General features: G+C 39.5%; 1 protein-coding gene across 1 annotated transcript in view; it reads left to right on the top strand.

The window, feature by feature from the left end:
* The window catches only part of iqub (IQ motif and ubiquitin domain containing), a 45,947-nt gene extending 37,635 nt beyond the window's left edge, over positions 1 to 8,312 (top strand). Inside the window, exon 12 of the mRNA XM_056281601.1 lies at positions 7,946 to 8,312. Within this exon, the coding sequence (XP_056137576.1) occupies positions 7,946 to 8,116 (171 nt within the window). The 3' untranslated portion in view covers positions 8,117 to 8,312. The remainder of the gene's footprint in view (positions 1 to 7,945) is intronic.
* The last annotated feature ends 12,483 nt before the right edge of the window (positions 8,313 to 20,795 follow it).

Raw genomic sequence — 20,795 nt, 5'->3', positions numbered from 1 at the left:
GCTCTCCTGTGTTGTGCCATACTCTTTGCCAGCGTCTGTTTAGATTCCCCAATATACAAGTCACGGCAATCAATTCAATTCAATTCAATTTATTATCATTAAAAACAATGTGCAGGCACATGTTAAAATTGAAATGAGGTCCGCGGTGGTGTAGCGGTCTAAGCATCGGCTTTGTGTTGATGCAGTTGCCCACTGGGGATCTCGTCAGATCCGACTATGGCTGGACTCGATGAAGCAGCAGTAATTGGCAACGCTGTCTTCGGGAGGGGGCCAGAGTCGGCTTGTGTTCGTCACATGAATGCGTCTCTGGGTGTGTGGGGGTAAAGCAGTGGTTTGGCCTGGATTCGTCTTGTCACGCAAGTGGCGAGGCGTCTCCTTCCTGACTGCCGGCCGGAGAGAAGCAGTTGGCGAACGCATGCAGTACGAGGGTGGGTGTTTGAGTTAAAATAGGGATTGATTGGCCACTAAATTGGGAGAAAAAGGGAAAAATCAGAAATAAATTAAAAAAAAGGAAATGAGAGCTGTGGCTTCACCAAACAGTGCAATACAGACACACACAAACACAGCAAACACAGTATAAGATATACACACATGAAGACCAAAAGACAAAAATAAGTTAAAAGAGAGCTGGAGTACAAAATATTTGAAATATCTACAGACATTCAGTGGGTGACCAGGTTCAGGTGGGCAACAGCTTGTGGAAAGAAGCTGTTTTTGAGTCTGGTAGTGTGGGCTCTGAGGCTCCTGTAGCGCCTCCCAGAGCGCAGGGGGGAGAACAGTCCGTGGTTGGGGTGGGTGGGATCTCTGCTGATGCTCAGACCCCTTCTGTAGTGAGCAGGTTTTGATATGTAACGAGCGCGCATGTGCGAGTGTTGGGACTTGAAGATATGCTTAGTAAAAGGTCAACGTTATGCCTTGGTCTCCGGTCCAGTCATTACTAATATAAGTACTATAAAGTACAAGACATGGTGTCATAAGTCGTCGTCCTCGCCTCTGAGATAAATACAATCACCCTACGCAAGTAACCGGAATGATCCGTGCAGTTTGACTACGTGAGAAAGGAACTTTTGAATTGGCCGAGTGAGCTAGCAGAGCTAACGCTAATGTGGAGCTGCGTTGACACAACGTTTGAGAGGAGCATTAGGAAGGTAAAACAGAATGGATTCTCTATTTTCAGTAAGTCCGCCTGAAGCATTTGACTTGGGAGACTTTGGTAGTGGCCTAATTGGATGCGAGGTTTTGAAAGATTCCGCATAGCGGCAGCAGGACTAAATGCAAAGAGTCAAGAGGATCAAGCTAACTCGCTAGTTTACACTATGGGAGACATGGCGGATGACGTTCTGAACACGTCAGCACTGACGGAGGAGGACAAGAAAAAGTAGGACCAAGTAAAGCAAGCATTCGATAAACATTTCGTATGCAAGCGTAATGTGATCTAGGAAAGAGCTAAATTCAGCAAACGTAGCCAGGAGCCTGATGAGACAGTTGAAGAGTTTATTACTACTGTGCATCAACTGGCTGAGCATCCGCCAAAGTGAGGAAATTAAAAAGCAACAGCCTGCATTGAGACAGAGTAGCACAGATGGCACAGAGGCAAACATGGATGCAGTTAGATTCAAGTTCAAACAGAAATACTCTCTACATGGAAAAAGTGGTTTTAAACCAAAGGAAAGAGTTCAAAATAATGCAAATACTAAATGTGGCAGATGTGGGAAGACTCATGAAAATTCATTCAATGCATGACCCGCGCGCACTGCTGAGTGCAGGAAATGTAAGAAAAGGGGGCATTTTGCCGCTGTTTGTAAAACGAAAATGAGAGTGGAAGAAATTAAGGAAAATGACTTGGATGAAAGCGTAGAGACATTGTTTATGGGAACAGTGAATTGTACAAAATCCAACACATTCTGGCAGAAATCGCTTGCAGCGAATGGTCAGCAGATGACGTTCAAGTTGGACACGGGCGCTGCAGTGACAGCGCTCCCGGCACATTTGTATTCACAAAAGCGACATGGAAAGCTGCTACTGACAACCAAAAGACTGTGTGGACCAAGTAACTCTCCCATAGAAGTGAAGGGACATTTTACTGCGGATATTAGTCACAATGGAATTGTAGCGAAGCAGCAAGTATATGTTGTACCAGGGTTAGTGACTCCTTTGCTTGGCTTACCAGCGATACAAGACCTCTGCCTGCTCAGCCCTGTGCAAGCTATCACAGCAGCTGAGGTAAGCTACAAAGAACAATATCCCAGAGTTTTCACAGGCTTAGGTAAGCTAGAGGGAGAATACAAAATTAAATTAAAAGAAAATGCCACTCCCTTTGCTCTCACTGTGCCACGCCGTGTGCCATTGCCCTTAAGAGGAAAAGTTCAAGAAGAGTTAAAAAGGATGGAGGAAATGGGCGTTATTTCTCCCATAGAGGAAGCTACAGAGTGGTGCTCAGGAATGGTCGCAGTACCAAAACCTAATGGAAAAATTAGAATATGTGTCGACCTAACCTGCCTGAACGAAAATGTGTGCAGAGAGGGACATATTCTTCCAGCTGTTGATGAGACGCTAGCTAAGCTAGCTGTAGGATTTTTTTCCAAACTGGATGCCACTGCCGGTTTTTGGCAGGTGCCTTTGCACAAAGATTCAGCCCCACTCACCACCTTCATCTCACCATTTGGCCATTATTGTTTTAATCGGCTTCCCTTTGGAATATTATCCGCGCCAGAACACTTTCAGAAGCGTTTAATGCAGATGCTTGACGGCCTAGAAGGAACTTTGTGTCATGCGGATGACATCCTGGTGTTCGGTGCCACGCCCGAAGAGCATGATGAAAGGGTGCATCAAGTGTTGCAAAGACTGCAGCAGCAGGGCCTAACTCTGAATGACAAATGTCAGTTCGCAGTGAAGCAGGTCAAATTTATCGGAGACATTGTCAGTTCAGAGGGCATACAAGCAAATCCTGAGAAGATTAGGGCAATTAGAGAGATGTCACCACCCAAAGATGTGGCTGACGTAAAACGCTTCATGGGGATGGTCAACTATGTGGGGAAATTCTCTCCTAACATCGCAGAGCTCACTGGGCCAGTCAGAGAACTCCTGAAAGCAGAAAACATGTGGATGTGGGGAGCAGCGCAGCAGTGTGCCTTTGAAAAGGTGAAAACGAGCTCAGCTCATCTACTGTCCTTGCCCAGTACAGTCCAAAGAAACTGACCAGGGTGTCAGCAGATGCATCGTTTTATGGATTAGGAGGGGTCTTATCTCAGCTTCAAGAACCTGGAGACTGGATGCCAGTGGCTTTCATATCTCGCAGCATGACTGAAACAGAGCGCAGACATGCCCAAATTGAAAAGGAGGCCCTTGCTGTCACCTGGACTTGTGAAAGATTTCAGACCTACCTCCTGGGCCTACACTTTGTGATACGAACCGACCACAAACCGTTAATAAGTCTTCTCAGCTCAAGGCCGCTGGATGACGTCCCGCCTCGTATAATGTGCTTCAGATTGAGACTTATGCGTTTTTCCTACTCAATCGTACATGCACCAGGGAAAAATCTTATTGCAGCTGATGCTCTATCAGGAGCTCCACTCCAGCGTACTGCAACAGAGGAAGACCTTGCACTTCAGAACAACGTCACAGCTCAAATCAATGAGGTCATTCAGCAACTCCCGGCCTCACCTGAGAAGTTGCTACAAATAAGAAGAGCACAAGAAGAAGATCCAGTGTGTAAGCAGCTGTCCTCCCTGATCCACACAGGATGGGAAAGAAGCAGTTCTGCGCCACAGTTAAAGCCTTTCTGACAATACAGAAACGACGTGTTGATGGTGGATGGCCTGTTGATGAAAGGAAAGAGAATACTGATTCCAGCAAGCATGCAACAGGACATCTTGGACAAAATTCACCAGGGTCACCAGGGAATGGTGAAATGCATGGCCAGGGCCCATGAAGCAGTGTGGTGGCCTGGGCTGACAAAACAGATTAGAGAGAAGGTACGTCAGTGTGAAATTTGTGGTAAAGAGAGTCAAAATGCCACAGAACCTCTGATGACCACACCCTTGCCATCACGCCCATGGGAACGGCTAGCAGCTGACTTATTTGAGTGGAAGAAGGGTCAGTATTTAGTAGTCATTGATTACTATTCAAGATACATTGAGGTTGCCAATTTAACAAGCACTTCAGCAACAGCTGTGATTGTGAAAATAAAAGTCATCTTTAGCCGCCACAGGGTGCCGGATACACTCGTCACAGACAACGGACCGCAGTTTGCTGCTGCAGATTTTGCTAAAGATTACAACTTTCAGCATGTTACCAGTAGCCCCCGTTACCTGCAAAGCAATGGGGAAGCTGAACGTGCAGTAAAGACTGAAATCCCTGTTGCAGAAGAGTGAGGACCCTCACAAAGCACTTATGGCATACAGAGCAACTCGTCTTGCCCATGGAGTATCACCGGCACAGCTCCTGATGGGGCGCAACATTCAAACACCCCTTCTGGTGTGTCCACGTACTCTCAAACCAGCATGGCCAGACTTGAGCGCTTTTGAGTTGAAAGACCAGGAGCTTAAAAGACAACAGGTTGAAGGATACAACAGATGACATAGAGCACGGGAGACACCACCACTCCAACCACGTCAGAGAGTTTGGATACGGAATGTTCCACACACAGGAGTCGTCTCTGGATCAGCAGGGACACCATGTTCATACGTGATCCAAACCTCAACAGGCAGTCTCCGAAGAAACCATTCTCATTTGAGAGTAGTGCCTTCACTGTCTGGAAGCCAGCCGGACTCTGGACTACACACCAGAGTTGGCAGGGCAGTCAAGCCTGTTAAAAGACTGAATTTGTAGTTTAGTGTTGTGAGTATACATGGAGCAGAATAACCTCCATACCACAACAGAGAGGATAAGGTAGTCTACCCTACCTCTCAGTTAGGTTATGTACTTGTCTTGATATGTTCATAGGTGAAAAAAAGGAAGAAAAAAAAGGAAAATGAGACGTGAAATGTGTGTCTAGATATGAGCTGTGAAATGTGACGTTCATTTGACCAGTTTACATATGCTCACATTTACAGAGATGTTTAAGGTGCCAGCTGTTCCCCTGCCTTGTTGGTAAAATCAGCATTAGGCTTTATTAACATATGATTTAATTTTTCTGTAAAGATCCTGAAATTATCAGTTTAAAAGGGGGAGGTGTAGTGAGCAGGTTTTGATATGTAATGAGCGCGCATGCGCGAGTGTTGAGACTTGAAGATATGCCTAGTAAAAGGTCAACGTTATGCCTTGGTCTCCAGTCCATTCATTACTAATATAAGTACTATAAAGTACAAGACACCTTCGAAGGCAGCGTTTGTGATAAATGTCTTTTATGGCTGGGAGCTGGGTACCGGTGATATGCTGGGCCACCTTGATGACCCGCTGCAGAGCTTTTGGTCTACTGAGGTGCAGTCCTCCTGACACTTAACAGTGTACACTATATTGCTCTGATTGTGCCAGGGCACCCGATCCTTGGGGTGGATCAACTTCTGGCGCAGCATATTTTGGGGTTTGAAAGCAACTGAGACACGGCGTTTGGAAAATATGCATCTCAGCTGTTCCGACGCTCCCGCCACATACAGAATCACCACTGGTTTATGCTTAGACAGCTGTTGTCCTCTCTTCAATCAGTTGGTGCACTGTTTGGACGTTTTCCTGGCCTTGACAAACGCCCAGTTAGGATAACCGCACGTAACCAAGGCCTGTTTAATGTGGGATTTCTTTCCTTCCCCAGCCACTGTGTCAGTGAGGACATTGTCAGCTCGGTGGTACAGCGTCCTGATGACTCCTAGTTTGTGCTCCAGTGGATGATGAAAGTCAAACCTTAAGTACTGATCAGTATGTGTTGGTTCACGGTAGACATTCATTCATGCATTGATTCATTCATCTTCAGCTGCTTCTCCGGGGTTGGATCACGGTGGCAGCAAGCTAAGTAGGGCACTCCAGACATCCCTCTCCCCAGCAATGCCCTCCAGCTCCTCCTGGGGGATCCCAAGGCATTCCCAGGCCAGATTGGACATGTAGTCCCTCAAGCGAGTTCTGGGTCTACCCTGGGGTGTCCCCCCAGTTGGCCATGCCTGGAAAACCTCCAAAGGAAGGTGCCCAGGAGGCATCCTAATCAGATGCCCTAACCACCTCACAGACATCTCCAAAAAACTTTTTTTTCAATTTGTGAAAGCTGGTGAAAAACTATCTGGAGTGAACTGCCTACTGTTAAGCAGTTCTTCTCTAGTGAAAGTAATCTGGTTTGAGTAACCATACACACAGAGAATAAACAAAAACAAAGAAAGTATTAGAGAGTGCTATACCGATGCTGTGCCATCAACTGCACCATCATGGTGACCAACATGATGAATTCACCAACATGAGGAATCTTGAATGGAACCGGTTCAAGAACCAGAGCTAGTTTGGTGGAAAAGGGGTATGAGAGTAGGAAGGTGGACATGTAGTGTCTTGTTCAGGGACCTTTACCCTCTAATTGATGGTCACACATTAACATCCAGTAAAGACCATCTCAATATGTCCGTAGCAAATTAAATTAGAAATGCTGTAACAACTACAGACCTTTTCCTTCCAACACTCAGTATGTTTTTACATCCTGTCCAAAAAGTCACCTCCACATCTAATCATGCTGCTTTGAAAGCGTTTTCTGATATGCAGTCTTATTCTATATGTGTTATAGCACAGTATTATTCTATATGAGTTGTAACACAGTCTTATTCTATATGTGTTATAGCACAGTATTATTCGATATGAGTTGTAACACAGTCTTATTCTATATGTGTTATAGCACAGTATTATTCTATATGTGTTATAACACAGTCTTATTCTATATGTGTTATAGCACAGTATTATTCTATATGCATTATAGCACAGTATTATTCTATGTGTTATAACACAGTCTTATTCTATATGTGTTATAGCACAGTATTATTCTATATGCATTATAACACAGTCTTATTCTATATGTGTTATAGCACAGTATTATTCTATATGCGTTATAACACAGTCTTATTCTATATGTGTTATAGCACAGTATTATTCTATGTGTTATAACACAGTCTTATTCTATATGTGTTATAGCACAGTCTTATTCTATATGAGTTGTAACACAGTCTTATTCTATATGTGTTATAGCACAGTATTATTCTATATGAGTTGTAACACAGTCTTATTCTATATGTGTTATAGCACAGTATTATTCTATATGTGTTATAACACAGTCTTATTCTATATGTGTTATAGCACAGTATTATTCTATATGCATTATAGCACAGTATTATTCTATGCGTTATAACACAGTCTTATTCTATATGTGTTATAGCACAGTATTATTCTATATGCATTATAACACAGTCTTATTCTATATGTGTTATAGCACAGTATTATTCTATATGCGTTATAACACAGTCTTATTCTATATGTGTTATAGCACAGTATTGTTCTATATGCGTTATAACACAGTCTAATTCTATATGTGTTATAGCACAGTATTATTCTATATGCATTATAACACAGTCTTATTCTATATGTGTTATAGCACAGTATTATTCTGTATGAGTTGTAACACAGTATTGTTCTATATGAGTTGTAACACAGTATTGTTCTATATGAGTTATAACACTAATGAGGTAAAGTACCTTGTTTGGACAGCAGAGGGTGCTATGATTTCAGAGACATACTAGCAATATTTTGGTTGGTGATCAGATCAGTACACAGAAAGTGTCTCTGGAGAATTCACAAGCTGTCTGATATTTCCTGTCTGTTACGGTCATCTTGTCTACAAACAGTCAACTCAGCAGGCAACTCGTCATCTGGTCTGTACTGCAGAGATGAATCAGTGGAAAGAGACTAGAAGAACTCTCTTGTCCGGTCCTATATGTGACAGTTCTGGAACGTTTTCTTATTACGTTCTTGTTGTCATCTCCAGGCATACGGGCCAGTCTTCATCCGAACTGTCAAACACAAACACATCCTGGCTCAGAGGTACTTTGCCCAGTTCCCCACCATGGCAGAGTACTTGAACAAACTGGAGTCCCAGTCCGGATCTTTGAGCACCCAGCTGGTCTCCAAATCCATCAGCAGCCAGTCCTCCACATGAGCTCATGACCTTCGGTCACTTTTCCCTCTTTTCTACATTCTGTTTCCTCCTTTTCTGGACACTTTAACTTATTGTCATGGAAAATAAAGGTTCCCAGTTTGGGTTAACTCGTTTGTACAGAATTTACATCGTTTTAGTGACGATTCATCTTCCATGGCTTTCTTTCACAGAAGAAACCACACAGACAGCATGAAAGTGGGAGGCATAGTTCCGTTGTGTTCTGAAACCAGTCAGAGAGGACGACTTAAGACAAGTCTGTTAACGTTCAGAGGTGAAGAGAAAATGAGTATTTTCATGACCGATGTCAGTGTGTTAAAACTTTCACAGACATTTGATCAAAATCAAGTTTTTAGACAAACACAACTTTGTAAAATGCATTTTTCAGTCAAGTCTTAAAGGCTCGTTCCAGAGAAAAACATGATTTTCAAGCTAAATGTGTGTGATTTGGGGCCATTTGGGTTCAATATTGTGAAAATGACATATGAGTTTTGTTATCAATCATTTCTCTGGGATTGTTTTGTTCCACCCATCACTTCCTACTGAGTCTTCCTAATGCATTTCAGATTTTGTGTGTCCAGATGTGTCACTCAACAAAATGTGTTTAATGTGATGTTGCAGTGGTGAGTATCCCCACAACTCATTACAGTTTTACTTTGGACTCTTTAAATCCGCTGCACACATGTGTCAGTAGTTCTGAATGAAAGGTGAAGGTTGTCTGGTGGTTGCTGTCATGTTTCATTTGGATCCAATAAAACCAAGTCTCAAATGTTCGGTCTGAGAGAAGTGAGTTTTCCTTGACTTTCTTCTTGAAGACTTGAGGAGTCAGACCGAGACCTTATCAATCATAAATGTTCTCAACAGAAAACCTGAACTGGACGTAACTCACGCTTTAGATTTTAAGGTATAATCCTAAAGATGGACAGTTAAAGCAACAATCAGATGTCCATGTAAACAAATGTCCTCTATGATTCTTTCTGTCTGGCACATCTAAGACAATTAACTCGTGAACACCACACCCTGCAGACTGTAGTGGTGTGATAAGGATGGCTGGTGTCTGGTAGGACTTTGCCAGGAAACATGACGGTGCATAGTGTTTCCATCTTCATCATAGCAGCCAGGTGAGGTAGAAGAAGGCAGGTAGTGTTGAGTTAGAAGAAGAAGTGAAGGTGTTGCATCTAACCAGCAGATATGACAGAACAAGCTGGTAGAAGGTCTTTACCAACACATAGTACTACATCAATAAGTACAACTCAGGTTCTACCAGGTTTTATGTGTATCTGACACAACAGCCCTGTCACATAATCACAGCAGGAATGAAACTTTAAGGAGATTCACATGCACACCTTCTGTGACACCTCCCTGTTCCTCCCTGTTCCCAGTCACTGCTACTCTTTGCTGCTTCAGTGGTTTTGTTTCTGAGTCCATGCAGCAGAGAAAACACGTTCCTGACTCCTGTCAGTGGAAGCTGGTGCTGCTGTCTGCAGACTGACTGCAGGAATGACTGTCAGAACCTCACCGCTATGTGTGTCTGCTGAAGAACTGGTTTCATCTGCATCACCACCTCAGCTTGTCTTCCATGAACCCACAGTCACCAGAAAAACACCATTCATCTCTGAGGGCATGCCGTCAACCTCCAGGCCCTGATGTGTAAAGTTCTGTTGTTTCTGAGCTGCTAAAGGAAATAGCAAGGGGTCAGAGGTCATGAAGTGGAGCTGGTAAGTGTTTAACAGCAGCAGCAGATAAAGAGAAGGGAGGTCAGAAGTTGACATGCTGAAATCTAATGAGGAAGAAACACTTGTTAAGGAAGTCCTATAACCAATGTTTATGGAGGTGCACACACATACACACACACACACACACACACACACACACACACACACACACACACACACACACACACTAAGCCTGACGTGAGTAGTGTGTGGACTCACCTGTAGACGATCATACCAGAATATGTCCACATTCTGTTGCCATGAAGCTGAAAGATGTGCTGTGGTGACAGGACCAGGTTTCAGGTCTACTTCTTGTGTTGGGCAGAAAGATGTTCACCTGACATCACATGACTTACACGTGATGTTAAGAGGTTTGCTTCTGTAACATGGGTTTGCATGACACACCACACTAAACTGTGTTGTTGTTCATGTGGTTTAGGGGTGGACTGGTCCAGGGCCAGGGCCAGCGGAGTGGTCTGAACTGGTCCAGGGCCAGCGGAGTGGTCTGAGGTGCTGAACATTACAGAGCCGTCAGCCACGAGGTTTGATGGCCTCTGTTTTGGGAGTGGATGAGGCAGAAGGAGATCTCTGTGTCTGCCAGGAGTCTTTGAGGAGCTGAGATGAGGAGCCATTTGGGGAGAATGTTGTGGAACTACCGGAACATCTTCATCGTCATGCTGACGCCCATCCTCCTTCCTCTTCCTCTTCTCCTCAGGAACAAGGTGAGATAACAGCAATGTTACTGTGGGGCATGAACAATACTGCCAATACACCACTGACAGATCAGTAGCACACACACGCACACACACACACACACACACACACACACACACACACACACACACACACACAAACACTTCCCCTTCAACGCAAGGTCAGAGTTGAACTGACAAATACTTTTGTGTGACGGTGTGTTCATGCTGACATGAGGAAGTGTAAAACTTGCTGGCTGACAGCAAAAACACACTTGAATATGAAAAATTAATCTTTCTTTCTAATTATGTATGTGGATTCTTGCGTTTTATAAACATTACACATGCAGTGGTGTTTCACTGTTTCAGCACTGTCTGATTAATCTGTGTCTGCTGGAGTCTGTACACATATGTACACGTGTGTGTACATACTGTATATACACATTAAACTGCACACATTAAACACATTAAACTGTAAGTCAGGTGAATCGGCCGTACTAAATTGTCCCTAAGTGTGTGTGTGTGTGGGGGGGGGGGGGCCCTGTGATGGTCTGGTGGTCTGTTCAGAATGTCTCCCTGCCTGCCGCTCAATGACTGCTGGGATAGGCTCCAGCATCCCTGCAACCCTGAGGGCAGGATAAGCGGTTTGGATAATGGATGGATGGATGGATAATGGATGGATGGATACTGGCTGGATGGACGGATAATGGCGGGATGGATGGATGGATAATGGATGGATGGATACTGGCTGTATGGACGGATAATGGCGGGATGGATTGATGGATGGATGGATAATGGATGGATAATGCATGGGTGATGGATGGATGGATCATTGATGGGCGATGGATGGATGGATAATGGCTGGCTGGCTGGATGGATGGATGGAGGGATAATGGATGGGTGATGGATGGATGGATAATGGATGGATAATGGATGGGTACATGTATATAAAAATGTGACTCTTGAGCACACTGTGCACAAACAGCATGGCACACTTTGTTTGAGAGGACGTCACTGCTAAAATGAAGGGTTTGTGTCATCTGGGCTGAGGACTAATGTTAACTAACAAGTCCAGAAAATCAGCATGATGGTAGTTGAACCCTGGGCCAGGGGAAACCAGCTCTACGTAAGCGTAACCCTGGGCCTGAACCCTGTCTTCAGTCATAATGGGACTGAGCGTCCTTACAGAACCAACCCAATATCACGGCAGCGCACTGCTGCCATGCCAGAAAGAGAAAAACCGTTCAGTATCAGGTTATAATGTGAAAAGTTCGTTATAACAAGATGTTTTTCATGTTATAACGTGACAGCTTATTGTCATAACATAAATCATTACACTTTATGATGCGATAACTTGTGAAACAGCTCATGTTATAACGTGACAGCTTATTGTCATAACATAAATCATTACACTTTATGATGCGATAACTTGTGAAACAGTTCATGTTATAACGTGACAGCTTATTGTCATAACATAAATCATTACACTTTATGATGCGATAACTTGTGAAACAGTTCATGTTATAACATGACAGCTTATTGTCATAACATAAATCATTACACTTTATGATGTGATAACTTTTGAAACAGTTCATGTTATAACGTGACAGCTTATTGTCATAACGTAAATCATTACACTTTATGATGCGATAACTTGTGAAACAGTTCATGTTATAACGTGACAGCTTATTGTCATAACATAAATCATTACACTTTATGATGCGATAACTTGTGAAACAGTTCATGTTATAACATGACAGCTTATTGTCATAACATAAATCATTACACTTTATGATGCGATAACTTGTGAAACAGTTCATGTTATAACATGACAGCTTATTGTCATAACATAAATCATTACACTTTATGATGTGATAACTTGTGAAACAGTTCATGTTATAACGTGACAGCTTATTGTCATAACATAAATCATTACACTTTATGATGTGATAACTTGTGAAACAGTTCATGTTATAATGTGATATAATGAGATACATTGTTATGATGTGAAAGTCATGTTTGATGAGGAAGTGGTGTGTGGAGCTGAGACATGGTGAGATTCTGTCGTTCCTGTGCATGGTGGGTGAGGTTGTGATAAGTGTGCGTCCACTAGCTGTGTGTTAGTGTGGGTATGTGTATTAGTTTGGGTATGTGTGTTAGCTTGGATATGTGTGTTAGTTTGGGTATGTGTGTTAGTTTGGGTATGTGTGTTAGTTTGGGTATGTGTGCTATTTTGGGTATGTGTGTTAGTTTGGGTATGTGTGTAACTTTGTGTATGTGTGTTAGTTTGGGTATGTGTGCTATGTTGGGTATGTGTGTTAGTTTGTGTATTTGTGTTAGTTTGGGTATGTGTGTTAGTTTGTGTATGTGTGTTAGTTTGGGTATGTGTGCTAGTTTGTGTATGTGTGCTATTTTGGGTATGTGTTTAACTTTGTGCATGTGTGTTAGTTTGGGTATGTGTGCTATTTTGGGTATGTGTGTTAGTTTGTGTATGTGTTTTAGTTTCGATATTTGTGTGTTAGTTGGTATATGTGTGTTAGTTTGGATGGATATGTGTGTTAGTTTGGATATTTGTGTGTTAGTTTGGTTATGTGTGTGTTAGTTTGGTTATGTGTGTTTGGATATGTGTGTTAGTTTGGATATGTGTGTTATTTTGGATATATGTGTTAGTTTGGATATTTGTGTGTTACTTTGGTTATGTGTGTTTGGATATGTGTGTTAGTTTGGATATGTGTGTTAGTTTGGATATGTGTGTTACTTTGGATATGTCTGATAGTGTGGGTATGTGTGTCAATTTGGATATGTGTGTGTTAGTTTGGATATGTGTGTGTTAGTTTGGATATGTATGTTAGTTTGGATATGTGTGTTAGTTTAGATATGTGTGTTAGTTTGGATATGTGTTTTAGTTTGGGTATGTGTGCTATTTTGGGTATGTGTGTTAGTTTGGGTATGTGTGTAACTTTGTGTATGTGTGTTAGTTTGGGTATGTGTGCTATGTTGGGTATGTGTGTTAGTTTGTGTATTTGTGTTAGTTTGTGTATGTGTGTTAGTTTGTGTATGTGTGTTAGTTTGGGTATGTGTGCTAGTTTGTGTATGTGTGCTATTTTGGGTATGTGTGTAACTTTGTGCATGTGTGTTAGTTTGGGTATGTGTGCTATTTTGGGTATGTGTGTTAGTTTGTGTATGTGTTTTAGTTTCGATATATGTGTGTTAGTTTGTATATGTGTGTTAGTTTGGATGGATATGTGTGTTAGTTTGGATATTTGTGTGTTAGTTTGGTTATGTGTGTGTTAGTTTGGATATGTGTGTGTTAGTTTGGATATGTGTGTTAGTTTGGTTATGTGTGTGTTAGTTTGGTTATGTGTGTTTGGATATGTGTGTTAGTTTGGATATGTGTGTTATTTTGGATATATGTGTTAGTTTGGATATTTGTGTGTTACTTTGGTTATGTGTGTTTGGATATGTGTGTTAGTTTGGATATGTGTGTTAGTTTGGATATGTGTGTTAGTTTGGATATGTGTGTTAGTTTGGGTATGTGTGTTAGTTTGGATATGTGTGTTAGTTTGGGTATGTCTGTTAGTTTGGGTATGTGTGTCAATTTGGATATGTGTGTGTTAGTTTGGATATGTGTGTTAGTTTGGTTATGTGTGTTAGTGTGGGTATTTGTGTTAGTTTGGATATGTGTGTTAGTGTGGGTATGTGTGCTAGTTTGGGTATGTGTGTTAGTTTGGTTATGTGTGTTAGTGTGGGTGTGTGTGTTAGTTTGGATATGTGTGTTAGTTTGGATATGTGTGTTAGTTTGGGTATGTGTGTTAGTTTGGATATGTGTGTTAGTTTGGATATGTGTGTTAGTTTGGATATGTGTGTTAGTTTGGGTATGTGTCTTAGTTTGGGTATGTGTGTTAGTTTGAATATGTGTGTTAGTTTGTGTATGTGTGTTAGTTTGGATATGTGTGTGTTAGTTTTGATATGTGTGTTAGTTTGGATATGTGTGTTCGTTTGGGTATGTGTGTGTTAGTTTGGATATGTGTGTTAGTTTGGGTATGTGTCTTAGTTTGGGTATGTGTGTTAGTTTGAATATGTGTGTTAGTTTGTGTATGTGTGTTAGTTTGGATATGTGTTTTAGTGTGAGTATGTGTGTTACTTTGGATATGTGTGTTAGTTTGGATATGTGTGTGTTAGTTTGGATATGTGTGTTAGTTTGGATATGTGTGTTAGTTTGGCTATGTGTGTTAGTTTGGATATGTGTGTTAGTTTGGATATGTGTGTTAGTTTGGGTATGTGTGTTACTTTGGGTATGTGTGTTAGTTTGGGTATGTGTGTTAGTTTGGGTATGTGTGTTAGTTTGGATATGTGTGTTAGTGTGAGTATGTGTGTTAATTTGGGTATGTGTGTTAGTGTGGATATGTGTGTGTTAGTTTGGATATGTGTGTTAGTTTAGATATGTGTGTTAGTTTGGGTATGTGTGTTAGTTTGGATATGTGTGTTAGTTTGGATATGTGTGTTAGTTTGGATATGTGTGTTTGTTTGGATATGTGTGTTAGTTTGTGTATGTGTGCTAGTTTGTGTAAATTTGTTAGTTTGTGCATGTGTGTTAATTTAGGAATGTGTATTACTTTGTGTATGTGTGTTAGTTTGGGTATGTGTGTTAGTTTGGATACGTGTGCTAGTTTGGATATGTGTGTTTAGTTGGGGGTATGTGTGTTAGTTTGGGTATGTGTGTTAGTTTGGATATGTGTGTTAGTTTGGGTATGTGTGTTAGTTTGGATATGTGTGTTAGTGTGGGTATGTGTGTTAGTTTGTTTATGTGTGTTAGCTTGGGTATGTGTTTTAGTTTGGGTATGTGTGTTAGTTTGGGTATGCGTGTTAGTTTGGATATGTGTGTTAGTTTGGGTATGTGTTAGTTTGGGTATGTGTGTTAGTTTGTGTATTTGTGTTGGTTTGGGTATGTGTGTTAGTTTGGATATGGGTGTTACTTTGGGTATGTGTGTTAGTTTGGGTATGTGTGTTAGTTTGGGTATATGTGTTACTTTGGATATATATGTTAGTTTGGGTATGTGTGTTAGTTTGGATGTATGTGTTTGTTTGGATATGTGTGTTAATTTGGGTATGTGTGTTTGGATATATGTGTTAGTGTGGGTATGTGTGTTTTAGTTTGGATATGTGTGTTAGTGTGGGTATGTGTGTTAGTGTGGATATGTGTGTTAGTTTGGATATGTGTGTTAGTGTGGGTATGTGTGTTAATTTGGGTATGTGTGTTACTTTGTGTATCTGTGTTAGTTTGGGTATGTGTGTTAGTTTGGGTATGTGTGCTATTTTGGGTTTGTGTATTACTTTGTGTATGTGTGTTAGTTTGGGTATGTGTGTTAGTTTGGATATATGTGTTAGTGTGGGTATGTGTGTTAGTTTGGGTATGTGTCCTAGTTTGTGTATGTGTGTTAGTTTGGATATGTGTGTTAGTTTGGGTATGTGTGTCAGTTTTTGTATGTGGGTTAGTTTGGGTATGTGTGTTAATTTGGGAACGCGTGTTACTTTGTGTATGTGTGTTGAGTTTGGGTATGTGTGTTAGTTTGGATAGATGTGTTAGTTTGGATATGTGTGTTAGTTTGGATATGTGTGTTAGTGTGGGTATGTGTGTTAGTTTGTGTATGTGTGTTAGTTTGTGTAAGTGTGTTAGTTTGGGTATGTGTGTTAGTTTGGATACGTGTGCTAGTTTGGATATGTGTGTTTAGTTGGGGGTATGTGTGTTAGTTTGGGTATGTGTGTTAGTTTGGATATGTGTGTTAGTTTGGGTATGTGTGTTAGTTTGGATATGTGTGTTAGTGTGGGTATGTGTGTTAGTTTGTTTATGTGTGTTAGCTTGGGTATGTGTTTTAGTTTGGGTATGTGTGTTAGTTTGGGTATGCGTGTTAGTTTGGATATGTGTGTTAGTTTGGGTATGTGTTAGTTTGGGTATGTGTGTTAGTTTGTGTATTTGTGTTGGTTTGGGTATGTGTGTTAGTTTGGATATGGGTGTTACTTTGGGTATGTGTGTTAGTTTGGGTATGTGTGTTAGTTTGGGTATATGTGTTACTTTGGATATATATGTTAGTTTGGGTATGTGTATTAGTTTGGATGTATGTGTTTGTTTGGATATGTGTGTTAATTTGGGTATGTGTGTTTGGATATATGTGTTAGTGTGGGTATGTGTGTTTTAGTTTGGATATGTGTGTTAGTGTGGGTATGTGTGTTAGTGTGGATATGTGTGTTAGTTTGGATATGTGTGTTAGTGTGGGTATGTGTGTTAATTTGGGTATGTGTGTTACTTTGTGTATCTGTGTTAGTTTGGGTATGTGTGTTAGTTTGGGTATGTGTGCTATTTTGGGTTTGTGTATTACTTTGTGTATGTGTGTTAGTTTGGGTATGTGTGTTAGTTTGGATATATGTGTTAGTGTGGGTATGTGTGTTAGTTTGGGTATGTGTCCTAGTTTGTGTATGTGTGTTAGTTTGGATATGTGTGTTAGTTTGGGTATGTGTGTCAGTTTTTGTATGTGGGTTAGTTTGGGTATGTGTGTTAATTTGGGAACGCGTGTTACTTTGTGTATGTGTGTTGAGTTTGGGTATGTGTGTTAGTTTGGATAGATGTGTTAGTTTGGATATGTGTGTTAGTTTGGATATGTGTGTTAGTGTGGGTATGTGTGTTAGTTTGTGTATGTGTGTTAGTTTGTGTAAGTGTGTTAGTTTGGGTGTGTGTTAGGTTGGATATGTGTGTTAGTTTGGATATGTGTGTTAGTTTGGGTATGTGTGTTCTTGTACTCCTTGTAGGTTTTGGATGTGTTTTTGTCTTTGTGTTACACTGCTGTCGGCTGGGGGAAACAACAAATTTAAGTATTCCTGATTCCTAAAAAGCAAAAAATTGATTTACAATAATAATTGTCGTTCTTAGTAACCCTCAAATAATTAAAAAGTAAAAATCCTTTATTTCCTTTTCCCCCGGAAGGCTGTTGTATGTGACATGGAGTTAGCTGCTTACTCTGTATCTTACTCTGTATCTTACTATGTTTCTTACTATGTTTCTTACTCTGTATCTTACTCTGTATCTTACTCTGTATCTTACTCCATCTTACTCTGTATCTTACTATGTTTTTTACTCTGTATCTTACTCTGTATTTTACTCCATCTTACTCTGTATCTTACTATGTTTTTTACTCTGTATCTTACTCTCTATCTTACTCCATCTTACTCTGTATCTTACTCTATCTTACTATGTATCTTACTCTGTATCTTACTATGTTTCTTACTCTGTATCTTACTCTGTATCTTACTATGTATCTTACTCTGTATCTTACTATGTTTCTTACTCTGTATCTTACTCTGTATCTTACTCTGTATCTTACTATGTATCTTACTCTGTATCTTACTATGTTTCTTACTATGTGTCTTACTCTGTATCTTACTATGTATCTTACTCTGTATCTTACTATGTTTCTTACTCTGTATCTTACTCTGTATCTTACTCCATCTTACTCTGTATCTTACTCTGTATCTTACTATGTATCTTACTCTGTATCTTACTATATTTCTTACTCTGTATCTTACTCTGTATCTTACTCCATCTTACTCTGTATCTTACTATGTGTTTTACTCTGTATCTTACCCTGTATCTTACTCCATCTTACTCTGTATCTTACTATGTATCTTACTCTATCTTACTCTGTATCTTACTCTGTATCTTACTCCGTATCTTACTCTGTATCTTACTATGTATCTTACTCTGTATCTTACTTTGTATCTTACTATGTATCTTACTATGTCTCTTACTCCATCTTATTCTGTATCTTACTCTGTATCTTATGCTATGTTTCTTACTCTGTATCTTACTCTGTATCTTACTATGTATCTTACTCTGTATCTTACTATGTATCTTATTATGTATCTTACTCTGTATCTTACTACGTATCTTACTATGTATCTTACTCTGTATCTTACTTTGTATCTTACTATGTATCTTACTATGTCTCTTACTCCATCTTATTCTGTATCTTACTCTGTATCTTACTTTGTATCTTATTATGTATCTTACTCTGTATCTTACTATGTATCTTACTTTGTATCTTATTATGTATCGTATTATGTATCTTACTCTGTATCTTATGCTATGTTTCTTACTCTGTATCTTACTATGTATCTTACTCTGTATCTTACTCCATCTTACTCTGTATCGTACTATGTATCTTACTCCATCTTACTCTGTATCTTACTCTGTATCGTACTATGTATCTTACTCCATCTTACTCTGTATCTTACTATGTATCTTACTCTGTATCTTACTCCATCTTACTCTGTATCTTACTCTGTATCTTACTCTGTATCTTACTCTGTATCTTACTTTGTATCTTATTATGTATCTTACTCTGTATCTTACTATGTATCTTACTATGTATCTTACTCTGTATCTTACTTTGTATCTTACTATGTATCTTACTATGTATCTTACTCCATCTTACTCTGTATCTTATTATGTATCTTACTTTGTATCTTATTATGTATCTTACTATGTATCTTACTATGTATCTTACTCCATCTTACTCTGTATCTAATTATGTATCTTACTTTGTAACTTATTATGTATCTTACTCTGTATCTTATACTATGTTTCTTACTTTGTATATTACTATGTATCTTACTCTGTATCTTATTTTGTATCTTACTATGTATCTTACTCTGTATCTTATTTTGTATCTTACTATGTATCTTACTCTGTATCTTACTTTGTATCTTACTCTGTATCTTACTATGTATCTTACTCTGTATCTTACTCCATCTTACTCTGTATCTTACTCTGTATCTTACTCTGTATCTTACTCTGTATCTTACTTTGTATCTTATTATGTATCTTACTCTGTATCTTACTATGTATCTTACTATGTATCTTACTCCATCTTACTCTGTATCTAATTATGTATCTTACTTTGTATCTTATTATGTATCTTACTCTGTATCTTATACTATGTTTCTTACTCTGTATCTTACTATGTATCTTACTCTGTATCTTACTATGTTTCTTATTCTGTATCTTACTTTGTATATTACTATGTATCTTACTCTGTATCTTATTTTGTATCTTACTATGTATCTTACTCTGTATCTTACTATGTATCTTACTCTGTATCTTACTCCATCTTACTCTGTATCTTACTCTGTATCTTACTCTGTATCTTACTCTGTATCTTACTTTGTATCTTATTATGTATCTTACTCTGTATCTTACTATGTATCTTACTATGTATCTTACTATGTTTCTTACTCTGTATCTTACTCTGTATCTTACTATGTATCTTACTATGTATCTTACTCTGTATCTTACTATGTTTCTTACTCTGTATCTTACTCTGTATCTTACTCCATCTTACTCTGTATCTTACTCTGTATCTTACTATGTATCTTACTCTGTATCTTACTATGTTTCTTACTCTGTATCTTACTCTGTATCTTACTCCATCTTACTCTGTATCTTACTATGTTTTTTACTCTGTATCTTACCCTGTATCTTACTCCATCTTACTCTGTATCTTACTATGTATCTTACTCTATCTTACTCTGTATCTTACTCTGTATCTTACTCCGTATCTTACTCTGTATCTTACTATGTATCTTACTCTGTATCTTACTTTGTATCTTACTATGTATCTTACTATGTCTCTTACTCCATCTTATTCTGTATCTTACTCTGTATCTTATGCTATGTTTCTTACTCTGTATCTTACTCTGTATCTTACTATGTATCTTACTCTGTATCTTACTATGTTTCTTACTCTGTATCTTACTTTGTATCTTATTATGTATCTTACTCTGTATCTTACTACGTATCTTACTATGTATCTTACTCTGTATCTTACTTTGTATCTTACTATGTATCTTACTATGTCTCTTACTCCATCTTATTCTGTATCTTACTCTGTATCTTACTTTGTATCTTATTATGTATCTTACTCTGTATCTTACTATGTATCTTACTTTGTATCTTACTATGTATCTTACTATGTATCTTACTCCATCTTACTCTGTATCTTATTATGTATCGTATTATGTATCTTACTCTGTATCTTATGCTATGTTTCTTACTCTGTATCTTACTATGTATCTTACTCTGTATCTTACTCCATCTTACTCTGTATCGTACTATGTATCTTACTCCATCTTACTCTGTATCTTACTCTGTATCGTACTATGTATCTTACTCCATCTTACTCTGTATCTTACTATGTATCTTACTCTGTATCTTACTCCGTCTTA

The sequence above is a fragment of the Lampris incognitus genome, chromosome 6 (genome assembly GCF_029633865.1).
Source record: "Lampris incognitus isolate fLamInc1 chromosome 6, fLamInc1.hap2, whole genome shotgun sequence".
NCBI lineage: Eukaryota > Metazoa > Chordata > Actinopteri > Lampriformes > Lampridae > Lampris > Lampris incognitus.
Note: the sequence above shows the minus strand (reverse complement) of the source record. Positions and strands in the feature narration are given on the sequence as shown.